The following is a 19,656-nucleotide window of genomic DNA, read 5'->3' as shown; positions in this document are numbered from 1 at the left end:
GAAGTGGAATTAACCAAGGGTGCACTAAATTTTTCCTTTGAGATAGGGTGTCATTATGTGGTCCAATCTGGCCTCAATCTCACCATCCTCCTGCCTCAGCCTTTCTAGGGTTAGAACAGGCTTGCATTACCATGCCTGACTCCCAAACCCATCAAAAAGCAGAATGTGGGCCTAGTATAGTTGCACATGCCTTTAATCCCAGCATGTGGGAGGCAGAGGCAGTGCATCTCTGTGAGTTCGAGGTCAGCCTGGTCTACAGAGTGAGATCCAGGACAGTCAGAGCTACATGGTAAGACCTTGGGAAGGGGGCAGAATGTGGGTTCAGAATTCCATTTACAGGATTGCCCCCCATCTTAGGGAACTGCTGGGTTTACAGCAAGCTAGACAGTGACTCTAATTCAGGGTCCGTTGTAGTGACTGCCGAGCATCCATGAAGCTTGAGGCAGGGTGCCGCACGCCTGGAACTTCAACACTCAGGAGGTTAGGACAAGAGGGCCAGGAGCCCCCAGTCAGCCTCCGTCACAGAGTTTGGGTCTTGACTGCAGTACATAAGAAGACCTTGTCTCAAAAAAGGAAGGAGAACGTGGAGGAGGAGGAGGAGGAGGAGGAGGAGGAGGAGGAGGAGGAGGAGGAGGAGGAGGAGGAAGAAAGGAAGAAAAACGACACCATTCCCCCACAAATGGACTGCGATGACAAGTTGGCTTCTTAGTCCTCAGGCTGGGAGTCCCTTTGGCCTGAGGTTTCGTCAAATGCACAGTGCACACTGTTGGCACAGTTCCATGCAGAATGGTTGACCACCCCAAATCTCTGATACCAGGATTGTGTTCGTTACTCTGAAAAAAGTGATCGAGCGTAGCCTGGGTATTGTGGGATACACCTTTCAAGATTTATTTTTACTCTGTGTGTGTGTGTGTGTGTGTGTGTGTGTGTGTGTGTGTGTGTGTAAATGAATGCCACATGTATGTGGGTGCTCATGGAGGCCGGGAGAGGGCATCAGACCACTTGGACTGCAGTCACATATGGGCAGTTGTGCCACCTGATACAGGTGCAGGGGACAGAACTCAGGTCCTCTGGAAGAGCAACAAGTGCTCTAAACTGCTGAGCCCTAATGACGCACACCTTTAATCCCATCGCTCAGGAGGCAAAGGCAGAAACATCTCTGTGAATTCTAGAACAGCCAGGTCTACAGTGGGACTCTGTCTCAAGGGGTGGGGTAGATAACTTATTTGAAAAGTGAGTATCAAAGCTTAGGAAATAAAATTAGAGTACAGTAACATCAAACCCCACACTTGAGTGCTTTTACTACATAGGATTGGGAAGGCAGTAAAGACGGAAAATTGTTTCTTTCCCCTAACGGGACAAAATGGCTCCTCGGTGCCCCAATCCCTCGATGGCTTACTTGCAAATAAAGCTCATGGCCTGGCCAGAGCCCAGCCTTGTAGAAGGATCTAGGAGCTGACAGTCTAGTGGCAAGTGGAACCTGCATGGCCCTCAGGTGCACAGTTGGGCCCACGCAACCATGGTCAGGAACGCCCACTGTGTTTGTTCCTGGGTCCTCAAGGCCAGCCCCTCCACGCTCTCCTGCTTATCCGTCCCCTTATTTAACCTTCCAAACCCCACCGCCCAGCTCTGCTTTCCAGGCTCTCAGCCCTCCCCACACCCAGAGGCACCTTCATCATTTTGCCTTGACATGTCTACTTTCATTTTCCTGGGACGACTCATTTGACAATCGCCTGCCCATATTTCTAAGCTCACCAGGTCTTGCCGTGTGGGCTTTCCTGTCCTCTCTGGGGTTTCTAACACCAATCATCTGCAGGTTTCATTAGCATGCTGTTTACCCCCGTCTTTCAGACCACTAATGAAGATGTGAAGCGAGCCACCAGTCCGCACAGCCCCACCAGGTGCCCCTCCCCTGCCTGTGCTGGAATCATTATCCTTCCTCGTGTGACAGGGTCAGAACCAAACCAATTTGCATCAATCTTTGGTGCTTTGGGAAGTGCCGTCCGCGCGCTACCGTCCTCTTGTAGTTACAACCGCTCCAGCTGTCTGTCTCCTTCGGTGGGCTGATCAGGTCCAGCCGCCCCTCTTAGCTGGCAAAGCCTCAGAGCTATGGCAATGGCCAGGCGGGACTCGGGGGCTGCACCAGTGTGCCACGTTCCCCCTCTTTGTGTCTTGAGCTGGACCTTTTTTGGTAAACAAAATGAACGGCACATCCCGGCAGAGGAAGGAACAGATGTGGCCACCTTGGGATTTACGTTTCTCGCCATGTCATCTATTTCTGTGGACATAGAGGGCAATACTCCTTAGGATCTTCCAGGGCCCACGCAGGCCCGTGAGCTCGATGCTCCAGGCACGGAGGCTGGGGTGGCCGAGGCATTTCTCAGGACAAGGCCTCTCCTTCCTGCTCCTTTCTCCCGTCTCTGGCCCTGGCACTTTCGTCTTCTCCACTAGACCTCTTATCTTGCAGGGAGGACCCGAGTTTGATTTCTCGTGCCCGTGTGAAGTCCAGGTACAGCAGGGAGGGCGGGGAGGTGGAGACAGGAGGATTCCTCAGGCTGGCCGGCCAGCCAACCTAGTTGAATTGGTCAGTTCTAGGGTGAGAACTATCTCAAAAAATAAGGTGGACATCACTCTCTGGACTATGCACAGGCATATATGGTCACGTAAACTCTCTCTCTCTCTCTCTCTCTCTCTCAAAGGCGGAGGCAAAGCAGCAGTGACAGATGGCGGGAGAAAGGAGGTCAGTACGAACGAAGGGCTGGCTCTTGGGTTTGCTTCTGAAGCCGCCCTGTATTCATAGACGGCTTCTGGTTCTAGGCCCCACAAGCTGCGGTCCTGACCAAGGCGCCCCTGGCCACTGCAGTCGGCGCTTCTCATCTCCACTCCGCCTTCAGTCACTGACTCTTCTGACTTGACTCTTCCCTGCTGCTCCTTTGTGTGGAGCTGAGGCCACAGGCCACTGAGGCTCCTGGAGCTTGCCTGCATCCGGGAAGGCCCCAGGATGTGACCTTCAGCCTCATTTGACCTAAGACCTCAGGCTCCTCAGGCCAGGCTGCTCTCGAGGGGTCGAGGAGGAAGCTGAGGCCCGAGTCGGCCCTGTTCAGTCCTGGGAAGGGAATGAGAACCTGACCAACCTCATAACTGGAAAAGCGCCTGGAGGAATGTGGAAGGGCACGGAGCAAGGGCCAGGGGCCTGACATAATGAAGCAGAGGAAGACATTCCTGAGTGGTGACAGAGTAACATGGATGCTCAGAAACTCTCAGGATGAAGACCAGTGACGAAGTGATTCGACACTCATGGAAGACCACGTCAGCTCAGAAACCTTTTCGGGCTGTGGAGCAAGCTTCCCGCTAGGTGCTTTCCAGCCACAGATGGTCTTTCATGCCACCGTCTGCAGAGTCAACAGCTGACTTTTTCAAGTGCACACGCTAGTCAGAAAGCAGAAGGGGTAGAGAGATGCTACTCTGCATTAATTACTTCAGGGTTACCATATTTCCCTGGAAATGTCAATAATTTTAATAAATGTGAGCAGAAAAAAAAAACTAAAGCTACCGAGTCCATCGTTAATAGGCCCGTCAAGCAGTTCTGCAAGGGTTAAGATATGCCCTGCACTGTTTCTGTCATCTTGCAAGGACCCACTTAATTGCTGCAATGGCTCTGGGAGTTCGTGGCCACTACTGGACCCATGTCACTGGCAGACCAAGGTACAGAGGTCAACTAATCTACCCAAAGTCTCACTCCTAGTATTTGGCTGGAGTAGGAGTTGAACCATGGCACTCTGACTTGAATCTGCACCATTCATCAGGCTGTTTCTTTGAAGTGGGAAAGGGTCTAAGAAAACAGGCAGAGTAGTGACTTGCCTAACCCTTCCCTACCTCTCTAGGAATGTGAGGGATTTTTTTTTTTTTGAGATGGGGTCTTGCTATGCATCCCTGACTGTCCTTGAACTTGTGATCCTGTCCAGCTAAAACAAACTATTATTATTATTATTATTATTATTATTATTATTTGGTTTTTTTGAGATGGGTTTTTCTGTGTAGCCCTGGCTGTCCTGAAACTTGCTTTGTAGACTGGGCTGGCCTTGAACTCAGAGATCCTCCTGCCTTTGCCTTCTGAGTGCTGGGATTAAAGGTGCGTACCACCATCGCCCAGCAACAAATTTTATTTATTTTTACACTTACTTATTGAGAATGATGTGTGTGTGTTCACGTGTACATGCCATGGAGCCCATGGGGTGATGAGGAAAATTCTCAGGAGTCAGTGTTTGCCTTCCACCACAGAGGTCCCGGGGTTCAGACTCATCTCTTCAGACTTGATGGCAAGCACCTTTACCTGCTGGGCCACCTCACCGACTCCAGTGGATTCCTAAATGCTCTTTGCCATGTACTGCTTTACGATCTGTTTACCAAGGAGACTATGGGACACAACACATTTGGACTTACTTCGACATCTCCCAAAAGTTATTTAAAAGTCAGGGATTGTTACCACTGTCTCTTGTACAGGGAAGACGGGAAAACAGAATCAGAGACTCTGAAATTTTTGGCTCCTTTGATCCTATGTAATTGAGCATTTTGGTTATTGGAGGTCACCTCCAAGAATATCAGGTATAGATCAAAATAAAGATGAAAAAATGTGAGGCAACCTTCAGATTCCCATGGAAACTATCCACACATCCTTCGTCTCTGGCGATGACCAAGTTTACCACCGCACTATGTACGGCAAAGTACTTCTGACATGGGTTGCAATCACGGGGGCTGGATTTCTCTTCATCCACCAGCCAACCCCCAGTCACACAGAACGCAGCTAATCATGATGTCTTGTGTTGGCAAATGGGCTCCTTTTCTGTTTTTTAAAGAGATCATCCAAGGGAGCCTGGGGACAGCAGGCAGGAGAAGAGCCAGACACATGGAGGTGATAGGGGCTAGAAATGCAGGCAGGCTGAGGAGGGGTACCCCGGCAGGCCATGGGTCAATTCTTGACATGGCTGGAAGAAGCTCAGTGAAGGTCCAGGAATGGTACCACAGCCAGGCTGCATGTGGTGTCACTCGAGAGGGAAAAGGAGTGAGGCCAGAGGGTGAAGACACAGCAAGGTCAGACGGCAGAGCGGGCTTCCTGGAAGGGCAGGGTGCCTAGTGCTTCAGACTCTGGCTCAAGGGATGGAGCCAGGCTGTGCCCAGCACAGCTCTCCTCTGCCCATGGCCTTCTGGGGTTGGGGAAACCTCTCACAAGTTGCTTTGTTTAGAGACTCTGTCCCCATCCCTCCTCCTCCCTGCATCTGTCCTCTGTTTAGAGTTGTGTGAAGCGGAAGACAATTCGGGGCTTATTAGTGTCCCAGGGAGACATGTAACTTGTGCTGCTGGGACCCAAACAGCGCGAGTCTTAACAGCAAACTCCAGCGGAGTAAGGACTGAGGAATTGTCTCACCTAATTACAGGGACTGGCTCTCTCTGTGTTTGTGATTCGGTACGGTTGTCCGATCGCTTTTGATCGCTTTTCTCCGTTTGCCGGCTCAGGTCATGCTGGAATTGTGCTAATTAGAAGAGAAATGGACAGAGTGATCCTGTCAGCCCCGGTTACTGGTGGGGACAAAGCAGAATATTATTCTGAGGCAATGTTTTGTAAGAGCCCTTCTCCTGCTCTCATTAGGAGGAAGAGGCCCCCAGGAGGGAAGTTCCGAATGCTTGGCCTGGCTAATGGAGCACTGGGGTGTTCTTGTGCTAACTAACAGGCTCTGCTAACCCTCATGCCAACCAGGGGCCTCACAGTTGCCCCTGGTATCACCTGAAGCCTCCAACTGTCTTTGGTCTAAAAGAAAGTGCCAGACAAAAGGTGGGAAGGTTGATGGCCTTTTCAGACACAGGGACATACTTCCAATGTGGCAAAGATTCTAAATAGGTATGAACAGCCAGTTACAGGACAGTTAGAACTTACGAACTGAACTTGGAGAGACCTCTGCTTGTCCATTGGAGAAGACACAAAACAGAACATGACTTCACGCTTGGAGATAAAGATGGGCCAAGTCTAAGCTGCTAAGAAACCATTTATTTGACCCCCCCGGGAGCCAGATATCTTGGCCTACCTGCCCCCTTTCCAACCTGCGTTCATCTTCCTGCAATGCCTTAGTGCTGGGGGACAGGGACTTCATTGCAAAGCAGTCGTGGGCCTCCCAAATGCTGTTCTGAGGTTGCAGAGTCAGTGGGGAAATTTCACCAGCTGTATCATTACTGTCCTGATTTGAGTGAACACAAAAGCTATACTAACAAGACCAACACCAAGGAGCAGCTAGCAAATGCCTACTACTAATTATAACAAGGGCCAGATGTGGCGGCACACACCTTTAATCTCAGCACTCGGGAGGCACAGGACAGCCTGGGCTACATGTTGAACTCCAGGACAGCCAGGGCTACATGATGAGATCCTGGTGGTTTTTTTTTTGTTGTTGTTGTTGTTTTTGTTTTTTTGTTTTTTTTTTAAAAAAAAACAAGGGCTAGTGAGATGACTCAGTTGGGTAAAAACACTTGCTGCCTAGTCTGATGACCTGAGTTCAAGTCTCTGGACCTACATGGTGGAGGGAGAGAAATGACTCCCAGAAGTTGCCCTTTGACCTCCACAAACACACAGTGAATGACCAAAAAGTTTTATATTATGGAAAATACATTTTAAAAATAAAAAGATGGGCTGGAGAGATGGCTCAGAGGTTAAGAGCACTGACTGCTCTTCCAGAGGTCCTGAGTTCAATTCCCAGCAACCACATGGTGGCTCACAACCATCTGTAATGAGATCTGGTGTCCTCTTCTGGCCTGCAGTCATATATGCTGTATACGTAATAAATAAATAAATCTTTAAAAAAAAAATAAAAATAAAAAGATAAAGAAAATTAATGAGGGTGCTTTGTAATTAACAAAACTAATATCCTATATGAGCTATCTATCACTTCATTTTTCTTAAGCTGGAATGCTTTCTCTAGAAGGACATGCTCTGGTGAAGACAAATCCATGACCCACAGGTGACAGAGTGGCCCAGGTGAGTACTTCTCTTCTCTAGGTCTCACACAAAGGAACTTGTACTAAAGCAGATGAAGATGTCTTCCATGAAGACATGGAAAAACTAGATACATATGAGGGAGACACAATCCCAGGAGCTTGTGCTATCAAAGGGCGGTAAGATCTGGACTCAGATTACTTAGGTGTGAGGTGTGATCAGGTGTGATCCTGTGATCTGCGGCACAGGAATGGCACATTTCAATGTTGGAGGAAGGTCATCTCCTGTGGGGTTACCAGGGCTTACAGGAAGAACAGGTATGATATGTGCAAAATGAAATGGAGGCCGAGACTCCCGTGGCATGGGTAAGCAAGGCACTCACTGCTCAGAATAAGAAGAGTTCTTATTGGAAGAGAGACTTTCTGGGGAGAAGAAAGAATCCAAACGGAAGGATCAACCAGGTTGTCATTTTTAACTGTTGTGTTTAAACGTTTAAACCCGAGGACAGAGATGGACCTTTGACAATATACACAAGGTCGTACCAAAGCTTTCTAAAGGTTCCCACTGGGTCAGGGAATTTAGCAGTAACGGCAGGATGGCTGGTGGGACAGGGGACTTGTCACTCAAGTTGTACTTTTCAGGAGTCCAGGTTTAAATATACAGCTTGGCCCTTTAAGGGAAAAATTCGACCTCCTATACAAGGGACACATTTATTATGAAGACATATTATACACAAAGTATAATCCTCTAACGTTCTAAAATACATATGCATACTGTACATAAATTTATATTATCAATATAAAAATACATCATTAACATTTCTAAGGATGACAAATACAAAAACAATAAATATCACAACTCTACAACGTCTACTTACATTAATTAAGTGCTGGTGAACAGGATGACAGTGAAGGAGGAGGCCACAGCAGTTCCAAACACCAACTACGGGCTTCCCATTACAGACGAGTTGGTTTGGGGAGTTATCCCAGTATTCTCCACATACCTTTCAATGTCCCCAAACTCTGAAAGTGCCTCATGTCATCAACTCTCAAAAACAGAGTGAAGAAAAAATTTGACATATGGCATTATTTTCTGATCACTCATATACTCTCACTTGAACCGCATTTAGTGAGATAAAAAATGTCAATCACAGACTTAAGCTTAAAATCAACTGGCCCTTCTAGGGAGTACTCCAGCAGAATGCCTCTCTTCTCATACTTCTCTTTTGTGGTACATATTTCATTGCTTTTTCCTTTTAAAAAGTAAAACTGTGTCGATCAAATAGCACTAATGAAGGGGACAGTACAACATCAACTCTAGCATTAGGCACAAGTGTCGAGAAAGGTCAAGGGACCTGCTGTGAACCTCAAGAGTACTGTGCCCTAACAGACACATGACACAGACTTGGCCACAGCTTCTCCTGTGTCCAAACTCCCAGTGGATGATGGCCACAGAGCTTTTCTTCCTATAATATTGAGGGAACTCTCTGTGCTTTTCAAAATGTGAAAGACTAGGTCTAATCCATTTTACCCATGCGCAAGATTTTCAGACTTTAGCAGACATATACAAGTAGCAAAAATAATCTGTGAGAGTTGTTGTAAGCCAGAACATTCTCCTCGGGGTATGTTTGTATGATGTAAGTGGAGTATCTGATATGTGGCTGAGAGGAGGAAAAGGGGAAAAGGCATTGTTACCATCCGACAGCACACACTAAGTCAGTCGGGGCTTCTTGTTTTCAGTCAAAGGGAACTCTTACAACCATACCAGGTCACACTCACTTTTTCACTTACAAATGTAAGAGACTAACCAGAGTTCCTTCCGTTACCTTCACACTAGTCTGGAGGTCTAGAACTCAGGGTGACCCAGCATGAGCCTTTTATTCTAGAAAGTCACTACAAGAGCTCCACTTGTCCAGAGTCAGATCTGCAAAGTGGGCCTGGGAGCGGGGGAATGGATAGTGCTAAGGGCGAGAGTGCCATTGGAGGTACAGACGTAAAAAAGCAGATGTACACTTCAAGACGACTGTTTCCTTCAGAATGGAAGTCACAGAATCCGTTAGATCTGTAGAGTTCACAGGTCAGGATGCAGTCTGGTCCAGAATGTAGTTGGTCTCTGATGTCCCCGTCATGAATGCTTCTTAAGAGGTCAAGTACTACTCAACAGAACCCACTAATCGACATGTCACTACTGACCTTGCCATTACAGAACCGAAGGAGTTCTGAGACTCCTCAATCACTTTTGGGAAGGACTTTCGGAATGATGAGACCTCTACGTCACCAATACCCAGAGCTACGGAGCCGACTCAGGAAATGGCAATGATTCTTGGGTAGAACAGATTCTTCTCTTGCTGCCAAATGTCCTCAGAGGTGCAGAGTGCCGGGAGCAGGGGAGAAGGGCAGTCTTTCCCCAGGAAGCACGCTGTGTGCGTCATCAGAGCGACACTGGGAAGGGAACTTGGTTGTGGTCTTCAGGACACTTGTGCTGGAGCGGCCGCTACTTCTTGGGTTTCTCTAGGATGTTCAGGAATTTCCCCCTAGTCATCTCTCTGGCTGCAATCATGAAGTAAACAAAGTAGCAATGAGAATCAGGAACGGAAAAGGGGATCACAGGAAGACTTAAGTTACACATGAAGACCCAACTCCCCCAAAGTTGTCGTCTGACTTCCACACCCTTGTCCTGTGCACCTGCACTTATAAACACGTTAGTATGAAAACGTATATTGGTAATTAAATCAACTGTACACCAAACTGCTACCCCAACAAATTCAATCACCACTCATGTTCTAGCAGAGGAAAAGAAACCACCACTGACGATTACGACTGGACAGCAAATCTCAAGTCAGCAATGTCTAAGGTCCAGGGGACGGGGTGGAGGGTGATTATCAGCTATCCTTACAACAAATCACCAGGGAATTCCCGTAAGTCCCTCTGTTAGTCTCTCAGCCCTAATGCTCGTGTTTACTATCTTATAGCGTTTGTTCTGGGAGGCTAAAATCCAACTAGGAACAGAATCTTGTCTGGACTGTTGGTCTCTGCCCATCTAGAAAGTCAAATCAAAACCCTCCCTCTGAGCTGCAGTGGGAGGCCCTGTGTGCTGTACTACAGCAGGGTTTATATCCCCTCAGTGCAGTTCATCTGGGATGGTGTAATAAAGCAGGGTTTATAGGGCTTTGGTCTTCTCGCTTGGCATTGTCAGCCCGTAGGTATTTAATAGAACCAGGCAAGGTTTATGTGTCTTTCTCCGACTTTCAGCACCGTCAATCTCTGAAACCTAGCTACTGCTAGGTTTATTCAGCCACTTTCTTGGATGTCAGGCTCCAAAGTAAAAGTAAAACATTTCCCAAGTAGAAGGGCCACCACTCTAGAAGGCCCCGTTAAGAGTTCTGTCAAGCAAATTTTCAATAAGCATGTGTAATGTGACCTCCACCCCGCTGCAGCCCCATCCTCACTCCACAGCACCATCTTTTCAGATCTCTTAAATGGACTTAACAGTTCTCAGAGTTTCTGATGGCCAGGCTGAGAAGGCAGGCGTCTTCCAGAACTATGCAGTGAACACCGGACAGTGGTGTCTCGGCCTCACAACATGTCCATCTTGGCCAAAGAAAGGAAGTGGCTAGGGAGGCACCTGCAGTAATGAAAGGGATGTTTGCCCCATCTTCTTGTTGCCTTTATCTAGGACAGAGCAAAAGACTCGAGACAGATCCTCCACTCCAACCAACCTAAGCTTAACAGCGGCTTGTCTGCCAGGCCCGATGGTAAAGGCCTGGAATCCTGGCCGGGGCTGGATAACTTCCTAAAAGCCAGTCCTAGAATAAAGTGAGTAAAACAAGGCCTGGGGCTGTAGCTCATTTGGTAGAGTGCTTGCCTAGAGTGCAGCAGGCTGGAGGTTCAATCACTGCCTGCACCCCAGCTGCTCCTATGTACAACCTGCCGTCACAGGGATGGATGCTCTCGGTATTTCAGTCCGTCCTCCCAGTGTTCACCAGCTCCGAGCTCCAGCAAAAGGTGGACATTCTGTCAGGTAGGAGTGCAAGTTCAGGGAGAACTGTCTCAATGCTGCCCAGCCCCAAATCTGAGCCTTCCTTGGTGGTTTACACAAGTTTTGTACATGTTTCCTCTACTAAAATGTCAGAATTGAGGGAGGCCTATTGAATAAATCTGGTCACATACACAATAATAAACAAGAGAATAAACAGGAACACAGCAAGCGCTAATGCTCCCTTTAAAGTCAGTTACGCCTAGACAGTGGCTTTCAGTGAACCATTCTCTCTACATGGTAGGCTTTTATTTCCATTTTTTTTTTTTTATTTCTCAAGAAAATATTTAATTTTTTTTTCTTGAGACAAAGTCTCTATGTAGCCCTGGCTGGCCTGGAACTCACTCTGTAGACCAGGCTGGTCTCAAACTGGCAGAGATCCACCTGCCTCTGTCTCCCAAGTGCTGAGATTAAAGGCCCAGTAAAAACAACAATAAATTTAGGTTTATTTACTTTGTGTGTGTGTGTGTGTGTACACAGCGCCCACAGAAGTCAGAGGACAGCTTGTGGGGGTTAGTTCTCTCTTTCCACCCTGGGTTTAAGGGACTGAATTCAGACTGCAGGCTTGGCAGCAAGTACCCTTATTGGCTGAGCCATTTGAAGGAAGTAATGTCAAATTAATGGAGATCACGGTCAAGGACTAACAACTCTAGAGGAAATCCAATCAACTACTTAGCCAAGGGGAGACGGCAAGGCCATTTTATAGAGAATTCAGGACTTGGGGTTGGGGATGCAGCTCGGTTGGTAGACTGTTTGCCTAGTACTACATAAACTGAGCATGGGGGTGCATGTCTGAAATCCCAGCACTCAGGAGACAAAGGCAGAACTTCAAGGCTGTACTTACAGAGTGAGTGAGAGGTCAGGATGACTACACGGGGGGAAAAAAATCAAAGAGAACAAAAGAATCTGAACTCATTTCTAGCTCAAGTGCAGTAGGGTACTGGGCAAGCCTCAGGCCGGACAGGCTAAGCCTCACCGTCCTCCTCTGAGCAGCAGGAACAGCGGGGCCCATCCCCACCTTCTCTTGGATGCTGTCCCTCTAGTGGCCATCGATCACTAACAACGGTTTTTAGAGATGGCAAGTGACAAGTTTTGTTACTCCGGCATTTTCTGAGTGAATGAATGGATGAATAAGGGAGGTCAGAAACCTCAAAATTCCATTGGCAGAATATCTACCTTATCTTTACAAATTTAATTTCCTTACACTTTTGGGTAGAGCGGCTACAAGGGTTAACTGCCTACTCTTGAGGGTAAAGTATAAGAACTTTAAATCCAAACAGCATCAAACCAGCCTGCAGTGTGGCTGGAGGCCAGTGTGGAAACCAGAACCCCGACACACCCTGACTTCATTGGTGATTTCTGCTTGCTGGTGATTTCAGACTTCCCAATTCCTCAGTTATTTAAAATAATAGGGATTTATCCTTATTTATGTGTGTGAGTGTTTTGCCTGTATGTATGCATGGTTAGCGCCTGCAGAAGACAGAAGAGGGTGTCAGATTTCTTGGAGCTGGTGTTATAGACGGTTATAAGCTGCCACATGGGTGCTGGGAACTGAACCCAGATACAGTGTAAGAGCAGACAGTGTTCTTAACTACCAAGCCATCTCGTCACCTCTTACTGTTGCTCCAACCCACAGTGAAAGACTGACCTGAATGTGTTAAGACTTAGAATTTTAAAGACCCAAATATTTGAGGGCTCAAGAGTTTAAAAGGAAAAATAGGCAGAGATTCTGAAGTCTCTCAGTGGTAAATTTTCCTTGAATTTAACCAATCCTTTTTTTAACAACTCCCTTTCCACTCAATCATTCCTCCCCCTTCGACCTAATCCAAGTATACAGAGTTGCAGGAAACCACCGTAAAAGTAGAAGTAATTCAAAAGACATCATCTTCTACATGGGAGGGGAAAGTTTCCCTTCTTGCCAGTCCCATATAGGAGATATACGAATGCATGACATAGCCGCTCCCTAAAAGAGGGCTGTGTCCTATAAATCAGCTCCTCAACACCAACCCCTTTTTGTGCACAGGGAAATTGCTACGGGTCAGGGGCTGCTCCAGAGCAAGTGCCCTCCTGTTCACTTGTCATCAGGAATGTTAACATTTCTGATGAATTCATACAGCCCTTATTTTATTCCCCATTTCTTTCTCCTTGCTCTCTTGATCTGTTGCAGTGTGAAGATTTTCACCCAACCTTCTACTGTAATCACCGCCCGCACACTGCACCCCCCTAAACCTAGTGAAATTGTTTAGTGATGCCAACCGCGCTTTTAATTTGCAAGACATCAGACACAGAGGTAATTTATACCAACATCTGTTCATTTTTGACTTCTGAAACAAACTCGCACATGCTGTTACAAAATCCCATTAGGAGTAAGGAGACAGCCTTCTGCTACTGTTTCCTATTCCACACACACACACACACACACACACACACACACACACTCTCCCCCCCCCCAGAGGAGGGGTTATATATGTAAACATATTTGCTAATGTATTCTCACAAAGGATTTCAACTCTCTTGGGAAGAGCGTTCAGAGCTGCCGCTCACTCTCAGGGGTAAGGAAGCTACTGTCCTCTCCTGCCTAGCTCCACCCGCCCCCTTCTTCCCAGTAGTTACAGTTTGTTTGTTTTTCTGGATAAATGCCCGGGGTAAGATTCTATGTTCTTGAGCTTGGCACTTTTAGTTCCTCCATTTTCTCTGGGTTCTTCTCAACGCCTACAATGTGTTACAACAGAAAACAAGGGCCGAGCTGGAAGACGCACAGTCACAAAGTACCTGCTGTGTAAGCTGAGGACTGAGTTTGGTCCCCAGAACCCACGTGAAAAAGCTGGGTGTGGTGGTGCATGCTTGCCAGCCCAGGGCAGGGGTGGAGACGGTGGAGCCCTGGGGCTTGCCAGTCAACCAGCCTAGTCTTACCTGGCGACTTCCAGACTAGCGAGACCTGTCTCAGGAAATAAGGTGGACAGCGCGTGAGAAAGGACACCGAGGCTCCCCTCTCGCTTCCTCACGCACGTCTGCGCATGCACCCTCACACATGTGTACTCAGCACACAAAAGAAACAATCCCAAGAGCAAGGGATACAGCTCAATGGTAGATTGCTTGCCTAGCAGGTCTGATACCCGGCATCACACATATATAAGGAAAAGGGAAGAGGGAGAGGAGAAAAGGCCTAGAAAAAAGAAGTGGCTAGAGAGTTTTATCTAGTTGATGAAATTTGTGTTTTTCCTTTGGGGCCTATTGTCTAGAACTACCAGCTTGAATGGGAAGACAACATTACTACCAATGTAATGACAATGCAAGAGGGGCCCAGTGGTCATCAGCCACCAGACTACGTAATGTGCTGATGAGAAGCAACACCACGTCACACCATGATCTACAAGCCCTCCCAGATAGTGCACAGATCACAAATGGAGATGTGCACAACAAAGACTCATCGCAGGGTTAATGTGAACTGCTGCTGAGTGTGGAGAGGAGGCCATTCGTACGTGCAGAAAGCCAGCAACCGGCTGGACTACGATCAACTCCCAGCTTTATGTTGCTTCTATCCCCCTTTGTAGCCTCTCCCAGGCCGCCAGGTTCACAGCAGCTGTAAATACCCGGATATACTTAAAGAGGTCATGGCTGAAGGGGGGATGCTAGCCTGCTTACTCTGAAAGAGGTGTGGGGTTAATATAGTCTCTTCCTTAGACCCTTCAATCCCCCATCTTCCATTGCCTCTAGTTCCCATTCCACTGACTAGCCCCAAACTGCCTTCTCTGCAGTAAATTTTCTGGTGGCTGGGTGAAAAGATGCAGTAGTACAGATTGATTTCTTACCAGTGAGGGGATGAGGGATTACCAGAGGCCCCTGGTTAACGAGATTGGGTGCAGAATCTCTCTTGAGACCAGCCCTCTCTGCCAGAGCTTTGTACCTTTTGTCCATGACATATGGGTTTCATTACGGAAAGATTTTTCAGATTATAACTTTGAGGCAATTGCCTGCTAAAATTCTGCTCGACTTTTATGTAGGGAACAATGTAAAGATTAAGTAACTTTTTAATGAAATTGAAGAAACTCATAAAATGTTTGGGCCTCAATTTCAATCTACTTTAAATATTTTGGTGCTGCAACGTAATTAAAAACATTTGCAAGGTGGAGAAGAGTTATTCCCTACCCCTCTTGTTTTTTTCCTCATCTAGAAGAGTAACAACCAGCAGCTTTTAGGAGATTCTACTATGAGCAGTCAAGAAAACAAAGGAGACAAGCTAATACCATGACAGGACAGGTCTCTTCTGTATGCAACAGAATACAGAAACTTGAAACTCAGTTCCTACCTTGAACCTGGAGCCCCGTGGGCAAGCCCTAGTCTATCTCTTGGAGCTTCAGACTCCTCATCTGTTCAAGGTGAGATTAATACAAAGGCCACACAGGCATCCATCCGTAAGTGCTACCTACTGTCATCATATCGTTCTTGTGCCTCAGTCTTCAGCTGCACCATAGAAACATACTGTTCTATCACCTTCACACTCATGTGACCACTGTTCTGAGTTGGAATTCCTTCCCTAGGTTTTGGTCAGCTTTGGCAAGCACTGGCATTTTCTTAGCTGTCCACAAACAAGGGGCACCATGTCTATACTAAATAAACGAACATACAGCAAAAGGAAGCTGATTATTTAATCTTCTTTTTAAAATAAATCTTTATTTTAAAATGAATTTTACTCATTTAATGTGTGAGTTTTGCCTGCATATTTGTCTGTTGCCCATGTGCATGCTTGGTGCCCACCGAGGTCAGAAAAGGGCATCAGATCCTCCTGGAACTGGACTTATGGATGGTGATGGATCACCACGTGGATGTTAGTAATCAGCTTGGTCCTCTGTAAGAGCAACAAGTTCTTTTAACTGCTAAACCATCTTATTATTCTTAAAAGCTCTTATTATTATATTATTATATGATTAATAATATTATTATAATAATAACCATCTTATTCTTAAAGCTCATCAGCTGTAAAATAGTAACGGGCACACCATACATCTGGATGGCACATATACTCTGGAGGTTTGAACCGTGCTGGGAGAAGGTCTGTCAATCACAATGCTGATGACCTCTCATGGGCTTATGGATGACTTCAACAATCCTGAAGAGAAGGTTCCAGTTACACTCCAGTGTCCACTTTACAACTCCCCCAAAGTCAAAGAAGGGCTAGCATATTCCTGACAAAATCAGTGTGTTGAAGGCTCTTCCTTGAAAAACATTTTTAGCTGTCTCTCATGTTTTGATCCCATTTCTTCTATCATAATAAGCAAATGATAGGAACAGAAAAAACCAAACCAACCAACTAAACAAATACAAAACCCCAACCCTATAGCCCCTACTGGAATCATGTTGGGTGTTAGAAGCATTATCTTCTTTACCTGCACTAAGATTTACCTGCACTTAGAACAGAAAGGAACACATAGAAGCCTGTTTATTTAACTAGCTTTGCAAAGATCTTTTGTAGCTACGGTTCAGTTTGTTATTAATTACTGTTTTGACTCTGAACCTGGAATGTTCTCAACAGCTACGACATGAGAGCACTCCACTGGTTGGCCAACAGTGTGTGTGTGTGTGTGTGTGTGTGTGTGTGTGTGTGTGTGTGTGTGTAATAACACAGAAAGCACAAAGGGCGTGGCCCCTCGGGAATGTCAGCCACAGTGGGCCTACTACGTGCCAGACGTTTTCTGAGAGGGACTCTTCTGGAAAGCCTGCTGCCTTAGAGGAGGAGCCAGAGTTAACAGATACTCTGGCGCAGTAGAAAACAGACGCCAAGGTGACTTATAACACCGATCTCTGTTTTGTGGAAATTGGAAAGTTTTCCTGCTGTGATGGTACGCAGCACAGCAGTTCCTACTTGCCAGCCTAGACTGTTCAGGTCAGCTCTCCTCTGGACAGAGCAACACCAAGTGATCAATAACCCAAGTTTAATCCAAGAAGTCATAGCAGAAGGAAAGTCAGGACTTGATGAACAGGTAAACAAATGTGGACAGTTCCAATATGAAAAATAATTTTAATAGTGTTTCATAACAGAAGGAGGGAAAAAAGAACAGAAATATTCAGCCAATGGATTTATTTTCAGAATATAAAACATCAAGTAGGAACATAAAATCTGAGACGTGTCAGCCATGATGCCTGATGACTGAAGGCAGAAGCAGATGACTCTTAATTGTCAGGCACTTGAAAAATGCTGTCTTCCGGTGAGAGAATGCCTGTTTCTACATAACTCTGCTTGCTCAGAAGTCTTTAAGAGCAAAACAAGACTACACTTGGAATATGCAATCTTACCATCCTTCTCCCTACTAAAAAGCCCAAACAAAAAAACCTTAAAGATTTGTATTCCAGAAATGAGAGTTAACTACTTCTTATTATGTATTTGAGACCAGGTCTCACATGGCCCAGGCTAGCCTCAAATTTGCTGCATAGCTGAGGAACTCCTGATCTTCTTGCCTCTACCTCCAGAGTGATGGAATTACAAGTGCGTGCTATTAAGCCTGGTTTATGCATTGCTGAGGAATGGGCTGTGTGCACACTAAGCAAGCACTATACCAACTAAGCTAGACAGATCCCCACAAGCCTTTCTTTTTTTTTTTTTTCCCCAGATAGGGTCTCATGTAGGCCAGGCTAGTTTCCAACTTTCTGTGTAGCAGCCAAGAGCCAAGGATGTCAAAGCCCTGATCCTCCTGCCTCTGCCTCCTGTGGGCTGGTGGGATTATAGGGGGGCGCCACCATACCCTGCTCATTTGGTTCCTCTCAAGGGTAAAGCTCAACTGTGTGAAAAACAATGAGATCAAAGCAATGAATTACACTATTAGGATAAAAATTTGTACCGTATCAAGCTGATGAAAGAATATGTTGGCTGTATTTTCAGGAGGGGAGGCTAAAATCTTTTTAGATTATGGATTAGCCTATAGAAAAATATCTGCCATAAATCAAACAGTGAAGGGGAAGATGAATAGGACTCTCACTTACATAACAAGTAAAACATAGCTCTCTGAACAGAGGAAGATAGGTTTCTTCTGTATCCCAGAATCTAATCAATATTTATATGTATAATTCAGCTATTATTTGGCTTAAAAGGGCTTATTGGGAAATGTTATCTTTTTTACTATTTTCTACAGAGAAAATATTTTCTAGTTTCAAATAACTCTGGACTTTGGAATTATAACCTGTTTCTATGTTAAAAAAAATTTAACTGAAAAAAAAAAAAACTACAAAAAAAACAAAAAAGAAAAACAAAGAAACCCAAAGTAATGAATTAATAGTCTGGGGGTTAGAACTTTTATTAAATACTCATACATTTGTGCAAAATACTCATGTATAAGGGCTTTACACAGTAATAGATCCTGGTAAAACATGACAACCCAAGTCTTCACAAGGTCAATATCCTCACTCATAAAGTGGGAACAGTAATAACCCCTGTCCAAGGTTAAGACAGAACTACTTACTGGTCAAAGTGCCTGATCAGGACACAAAACACTCTACCCCAAGTCAGTAACTCACTCATGTTACAGTCTACTCTCAGGGAGAACAGGCCAAGCTCACAGTGCAGATCCCTCCACTCAACTGGGATACGCTGACAACTTCCCTCCTGGTCCATGCCACTACCAAGTGCTGCTTAAGTCTGAGGAGAAAGGAGGACTAGCCTTCTTGACCCCCAGGGCAGGGAAAGAGTTACAGCCTCACCCTGAGAAGCCAATAGAACCTCTCTTGATTATAATTTAGATAAGAACCACTAGATTGAATAATAATGTCTGAAACTCCCCTGGCTGTTTCACCTTGAGACGTCCATCACTGGGTTAAACATGATGCTAATTGCATTTGGATTGATTAATTTCTCTCACTCCTGTCTATTCGAATAACGCTTAACAAAATAATCATAGCACCCAGAGCCAAATCTTTTCCGTCAAAGGAATGAAGCCATCAGAAGCGGCAGCGATGAAAGAAATGAAGATGACCCGTAATTACAGCTACGGTGATATCATTACCATATTATACAAAATGAGCACGGGGGGGGGGGGGGGGAGGGGGGGGAGGGGGGGAGGGGCAGAGATTATTTATTTATTTTGATGGAACCCTACAACCTAAGAATACAGATTTGATAGTGAATGCAAAGCACAGAAATATGTAACTGTAAAATAAAAATCTTGCTCACAAAATCCAGCAAGCCCCAAGGCCCCAGATACATCAAGTGTGGGACTGTGAGCAGGGATCATCCACACCACTGCTTTTCTCCACAGTAACGTTATGTACATGACCTGCAGAGAGGTAAGATGCTGTCTTCCTTCACACCACAAGGATTCCCAGAGATACTGGGGAATTCTTCTTTACACAGAAAATATAATTTTATTTTAATGTTGTTAGACGTGGCCTTGTCGGCAGGAGAGATGGCTCAGAGGTTAAGAGCACTGGCTGCTCTTCCAAAGGACCCAGGTTTAATTCCCAGTACCCACATGGCAGCTTACAACTTTCTATAAGTAAGGTTCCAGGGGACCGGACACCCTCACACAGACCTACATGTAGGCAAAATATCAATGTCCATAAAATAAAAACATTATAAAAAAGTGGCCTTGTTTATACATTTATTACCTGAATTTTAACTGAAACTAGTTCTAGTTTAAGATGCCAAAGCA

General features: G+C 45.9%; 1 protein-coding gene and 1 long non-coding RNA gene across 4 annotated transcripts in view; both read right to left on the bottom strand.

Moving 5' to 3' along the window:
* Window positions 1-4,957: 4,957 nt before the first annotated feature.
* LOC131924306 (uncharacterized) lies at window positions 4,958-8,741 on the bottom strand. The gene is made up of 4 exons (XR_009382845.1): window positions 7,860-8,741; window positions 6,081-6,230; window positions 5,426-5,531; window positions 4,958-5,045 (listed from the first exon to the last, which is right to left on the bottom strand). It is a non-coding gene; the product is annotated as an uncharacterized LOC131924306 (long non-coding RNA).
* Window positions 8,742-8,749: 8 nt separating this feature from the next.
* The window catches only part of Lin52 (lin-52 DREAM MuvB core complex component), an 87,373-nt gene continuing 76,466 nt past the window's right edge, over window positions 8,750-19,656 (bottom strand). For 2 of the 3 annotated variants that reach the window (XM_059279575.1, XM_059279574.1), the window contains one exon: window positions 8,750-9,531. Coding sequence is in view for 2 of the 3 variants with exons in the window: in XM_059279574.1 (XP_059135557.1) it covers window positions 9,476-9,531 (56 nt within the window). In the remaining variant the exon portion in view is untranslated. Of the gene's footprint in view, window positions 9,532-15,728; window positions 15,867-19,656 lie in introns of those variants that run through there. The other variant, XM_059279576.1, reaches the window with a different exon arrangement.

Source organism: Peromyscus eremicus, chromosome 14, assembly GCF_949786415.1.
Source record: "Peromyscus eremicus chromosome 14, PerEre_H2_v1, whole genome shotgun sequence".
NCBI lineage: Eukaryota > Metazoa > Chordata > Mammalia > Rodentia > Cricetidae > Peromyscus > Peromyscus eremicus.
The sequence above is the reverse complement of the archived record's forward strand: the minus strand, read 5'-3'. Positions and strand labels throughout refer to the sequence as shown.